The following is a 6077-nucleotide window of genomic DNA, read 5'->3' on the forward strand; positions in this document are numbered from 1 at the left end:
CTGCCCTTTATCACCGATTCTGTTCATAACTTATATGGACAGAACTTCTAGGTGCAGCCGAGGTGTTGAGGGGATCCGGCTTGGTAGCCTCAGGATTGGGGTCCCTGCTTTTTGCAGATGACGTGGTCCTGTTGGCTTCATCTGGTCGTGATCTCCAGCTCTCACTTGAGCGATTCGCAGCTGAATGGGAAGCGGCTGGGATGAGAATCAGCACCTCCAAATCTGAGACCATGGTCCTCAGCCAGAATAGGGTGGTTTGCCCTCTCCGGGTCGGGAGTCAGGTCCTGCCTCAAGTGGAGGAGTTTAAATATCTCGGGGTCTTGTTCAGAGTGAGGGAAGGATGGAGCGCGAGATCGACAGACGGATCGGTGCGGAGTCTGCGCCGGTCTGTCGTGGTGAAGAAGGAGCTGAGCCAGAAGGCGAAGCTCTCCATTTACCAGTCGATCTACGTTCCTACCCTCACCTATGGTCATGAGCTGTGGGTCGTGACCGAAAGAACGAGATCTCGTATACAGGCGGCTGAAATGAGTTTCCTCTGCAGGGTGGCCGGGCTCTCCCTTAGAGATAGGGTGAGGAGCTCGGTCATCCGGGAGGAGATCAGAGTAGAGCCGCTGCTCCTCCACATCGAGAGGAACCAGTTGAGGTGGCTCGGGCATCTGGTCAGGATGCCTCCTGGACCTCCCTGGTGAGGTGTTCCAGGCACGTCCCTCTGGAAGGAGACCCCGGGGAAGACCCAGGACACGCTGGAGGGATTATATCTCTCGGCTGGCCTGGGAACGCCTCGGGATCCCCCCCGCAGAGTTGGTAAATGTGGCTGGGGAGAGGGAAGTCTGGGCTTCCTTGCTTAGGCAGAAGATGGATAGATGGATGGATGGATAGATGGATAGAAAATATTGTTTTATTTAATATTTTAATCAAACCTTCAGACGAACAACTGAACAAAGAACAACACTGAGCAAATTAAGTAAAGACAGGCCCAAGTCTGAACACGGTTGTTAAGTCTGTTCATCCTCTAGGGGGCAGTGCTGAGTTCAGCGTTCACTTCCATGTTTTGACATCGGTTGCTAGCGGTAACGCACCACTAGAGAGTTGTTTAGAGCCGTCCGAAGACACAGAAGTTTTTTAATGTTCTTATTTTGGCAGTTTCTGCATTGCCTTCTTCCTGTTCCTCTTCTTCTCTGATTGGTTCTTTTCACTGGTTGCATGCATCAGTAATGCAACTCAGCACTGCCCCCTGTGGTTCCTGGTGGTGTTGCTCTGTTTTTCTGTCTCAAGTGATGGAAAACTAAGCTTTTTGACAACAGATGAAATAAGGTACGTAACCGACGCAGGCGGACGGACAGTTTAGTCCGCCTCCTGCGTATCCGTCTGCATATCGTCTCTAAAAGGACGTTGAGAGTCAAGCAGTGAGTGGAAACAGACTGCGAGCCAACTCTTCTGATTCACAACAAAGCTTTGGCAGGTATGTGTCCAGACTTCCTTCGGCGGATTCGGCTGTTTCAGCGTGAGCGTCCACTTCATTTACGCAATTCAATAAGACGTTTTTATCCAACATATAATAATGACATCCAAAGATTAAGGAGTTATTTGGTTACCAGCAAGAGTAGATATAACGCCGGGCCTTTAGCCGTCTAGTGGAACTATTGCAATATTTTCTGTGATGATTCTATATCAATATTCAAAACAGCTATCAATTTTATCAAACAACTGATCTTTACTGATGAGGCAGATTTTCATTTCTTAATTCATCTTGTACATAAATGTCAGTGTTTTTATTTATTCTACAGTGAAATGGAGATCATCTGTCCTCTTTCAGAAAGTTGATGTCAAGCCTGCAGCAGTGTTCAGCGTTTGCTATGATTAAGGAAAAAATGCAATATTTTGTCTTGCTCATAGAATCCTGATATATCGCAATATCAGCGTATTGTATCACCAGATTTTTGCCAATACACACCCCGAGTATGTCAACATTTGTGTAAATGTTTGGAGAACCGAAACAACCTTGAATGTTCTATATTTGCAGTCAGCACTCCCAGTTGGTTTTATTTTTTTCTGAATACGACCAACAAAAAACGTTTGTAGAAAATGCAGAATTTACCAAAACAGTAAAAGTTTTTTGGATCATTTCTTTGGGTAACTGTACTTCTTGTTGAGAACATAGTTTGTGCCCATAAAGAGCAACTCATTCAGCTTTTGCTGTTTATTATTGTCTGAACAAACGAGACATGTTGCAGTTTAACATTTTCTTTATTTAATTCAAACCAACTCAAAGAAACCCACAAACGCCACTCTGCTGTTCATCCCATGTTTTACTGCCAGGTTTGGCTGAGTTTAAAGGCGATCTTTGCAGATTTTCCAGCAGTCAAACATCTTTTTCTGCAAAATGTGTTTTAACACTGACTGTGCCGGCGTTGCAAGCACCGAGAACAGCAAAAGCTTTCCTACAACATTAATATGACAAAACAGGAAATATCTTCAAAATTTTCACAGAAAACATGCAACTAAAATGTGATATTTATGTAAGAAACAGAACAGTGACATTCTCTCTGTAACAACTGAAGCCTGAATAAAAATTGTGGAACTTTCTTCAATTTCAGTTGATTAAAGAAATTCATCGGCTGTTCAGAATCAGTTTTTATTCATCAGCGATCAGCTGTATTTCTCTGAAAAAGCCGAGTTGAACCTTTTAATAGTTCATATTTGCAGTCAGACAGAAAAATGAAGTTTTTTTCCCCTCAAAAGTACATGTTTGAAAACATGAAAATAAAGTTTATTTTTTAGCGAGGAACCATGTTGCGTGACAAACGAGAAACGTTGCAACCTGCGAACAGCAGATGCATTACCGTTGCAGTTTTTTGCAAAATGAAAATGATATTTTTGCAGGTGTGTTGGCGAGGGGATGCGTCTAAACGCTGCAGCATGGCGGACTCAGCCCGTATGATACCCAAAAACAAATCAATTTAGATAGAAATACATAAAATATGTATAAGATGAATTTTATTTGTTGGTTTGTGTCACAACATGCAGCTACAGCTGTTAAACTCTGCATGGATTGTGGGCGTGTCCTCACCCAACATTGAAATAGCATTTTTGTTGTTTTTATGCATAAACATCACGGTAGGATGAAAACGTAGAACTTCCTCGTCATGTGACGTGGTAGGAACATGCGAATGGCGAGCAACTCAAGCTGCGAGCAGCGACACGGGCAAATTTTAGCGACAGAAAACGTCTCCCAGCTTTCACTACAAACACAAACTCAACGTAAAAACCTTTCAGAAGTCATGAGGAGGAGCTTCTATCTGCAACTTTTCAGTCTTCTGCGGAGCTCGAGGAGCCTTTCTGCACCTCAGGATGTGGAGCTTCGCCGTCACGCTCCTAAAGCAGCAGTTCAACGTGCTCCGGACCGCTGATGACGACAAGTAGAAGATAAACGGATCCAGGCAGGCGTTGAGGGTGCTGGAGAGCAACGCCACTTCCCTCCACTCTTGGCTCTCATGTTTGACAAAGCCCACCACGTGGGAGGCGTTGTAAGGCCCGAAGCAGACGGTGAAAACGATCAGCGTGCCGAGCGCCAACCCGATGCATCGCAGCCGTCGCCGCCGGCTGATGTTCGGAAGCCGGGACAGGATGAGGATGAAGTTGATGTAACAGAAGCTGCTTATTAAGAAGGGGACGCAGAAGAGCACCACGAAGAGCTCCAGGCGGACCGGCAGCAGGATCTCCAGCTCGACATCGGTGAAGTTGTGATAGCAGGTGGTTGGAGGCGGGACGGGGCCGCTACCGTTGGAGCCGTCACCTTGGTGCCACTGGTCGTAGGGCAGGATGTAGACGATGCTGAGATTGGAGGAAGTCACCACCCAGAACGCCACGCAGGCCCAGGCGGCGTATCGGGGCCGGCGGCACAGAGAGTAGCGGAAGGGGAAGGCGACCCCCAGGTAGCGCTCCACGCTGACGGCGGTGAGCAGCAGTGTGCTGTTGTAGATGGTGACGTAGAACAGGAAGCTGGTCAGCGGGCACAGCGGGAACGGCAGCAGCCACAACATGGAGTCCTGGGCTTCCTTCATTTTAAACGGCAGGCAGGCCAGGAAAACTAGGTCGGAGATGGTGAGGCTGAGGAGGAGGATGTCGATTGGCGCCGCCTTGCGACGCACCTTGCAGCAGAGGCTTCCGAATGCCAGGATGTTGGCGGGGACCCCCATGAAGAAGGTGAGGATGTAGACGGAAAGCAGCAGGCGGGAGGCCAGCATGGCGGCGGATCGGATCAGAACGTTCTCTGAAGAAGAAAGAACAGGTTCAGACCTGGTGGTGGACTTTCCGTCCAGCAGCAGCCGCTGGGAGGACTGGTGGGAAACCAGTAGCTTTAGAGACCACGCCCTCAACCAGAGGCCACGCCTCTGATCGCCTGCTTCATCCACTCAGATCCGTTTCCTCTCGACCCCACCTTCCTCTTTCACTTTCTCCTGTCTGATCCCTCCATCATCATCATCCTCACCCGCCCACATCCATCCATCATCTTCATCCATCCATTCATCATCCATCCATCATCTTCATCCATCATCTTCATCCATCCATTCATCATCCATCCATCCTTCATCATCCCTCCATCCATCATCATCCTCACCCTCCCACATCTATCCATCATCTCCATCCATTCATTCATCATCCAATCCTCCATCCATCCTTCCATCCTTCATCATCCCTCCATCCGTCCATTCATCATCCCTCAATCGATCCATCTATCATCTCCATCCATTCATTCATCATCCAATCATCCATCCATCCTTCCATCCTTCATCATCCCTCCATCCGTCCATTCATCATCCCTCAATCGATCCATCTATCATCTCCATCCATTCATTCATCATCCAATCATCCTTCCATCCTTCATCATCCCTCCATCCGTCCATTCATCATCCCTCAATCGATCCATCTATCATCTCCATCCATCCATTGATCCATCCATCATCCTCACCCTCCCACATCCATCCATCATCTTTATCCATCCATCATTATTATCCAATCATCCATCCATCCATCCTTCACCATCCCTCCATCCATCCATTCATCATCCACTAATCCATCCATCCATTGATCCATTCATCATCATCCTCACCCTCCCACATCCATTATCCATCCATCACCTTTATCCATCCACCCATCATCTATTCATCCATCATTCATCATCCATTCATCATAAAATCCATCCATCAATCCATCATCTTCATCCATCCATCATCATCATCCTCACCCTCCCACATCCATCATCCATCCATCCACCATTATCCATTCATCATCCCTTCATCCCTCCATCCATCCATTCATCATCCATCCATCTGGACTTTCTCTTTCCCCTCCTCCCCCATCAGTCCTGATCTGTGAACCAGGAGACTCCCCAGATGAACTGATCCAAAAACTTTGGTAAACCAGTAAACCCAGTTTGCTGGCGTGTTGCCTTCACTGGTAATCAGACAGGTCAGCAGTGCATTTCTCATTTTTTCCTGGACTCAAACCCCCAAGGAGAAAAAAGGCTTTTTGTTTACAAATAAAACAAAAACAGGTAAACATAAAGAGATAATCTGCGTCCAGACGTCCGACACAGAAAGATCTTTCATCAGAGGTTTTCCGTCCAGTCTGGTTTCACCACGCGAAGAAAAGCTCCGTTTATCAGCCAACAAACCACCTCAGTCTTCCAAGCTGCTGATCCCAACACAACAACCACTAAATATTACATATCGTATGCATCTATGCACTCTAATTCCAAAATAAATACATTCTGAATTTATTTGTTTGATGAAATAAATAAAAAGCCTGCAGAAATTTAGCGTTTTAAAATTGTAAATGTGTTTAAAACGGTTAAAAAAACATCCAAAAATGTGACTTTTTACTTGGAAACCAGAAGAAAAACCAAAAGTTATTTTTCTAGAAACTTTTATATTTCCTTTAAAATGAGTTTAAAAAAAAAACAAACAAATATTTTTGTTGCTTTTATGGGTTCATATAGTCGCTTATTTCTGTATATGATCCATAAAAAAGGCCTGAAATGAGATATTTATTATACACAACAAACTACAGATTCA

At 45.8% G+C, this 6077-nt stretch overlaps 1 protein-coding gene across 1 annotated transcript; it reads right to left on the reverse strand.

Annotated features, from left to right (window-relative positions):
- Positions 1-3272: 3272 nt before the first annotated feature.
- On the reverse strand, positions 3273-4247 carry LOC306770381 (free fatty acid receptor 3-like; the record flags this gene model as incomplete). Its single annotated transcript, XM_079259240.1, has 1 exon — positions 3273-4247. One exon carries the CDS (start codon positions 4245-4247, stop codon positions 3273-3275), a length of 975 nt encoding a protein of 324 aa, XP_079115366.1.
- Between the last annotated feature and the right edge of the window lie 1830 nt (positions 4248-6077).

This window comes from Telmatherina bonti, assembly GCF_933228915.1.
Source record: "Telmatherina bonti genome assembly, chromosome: 19".
Classification (NCBI taxonomy): domain Eukaryota; kingdom Metazoa; phylum Chordata; class Actinopteri; order Atheriniformes; family Telmatherinidae; genus Telmatherina; species Telmatherina bonti.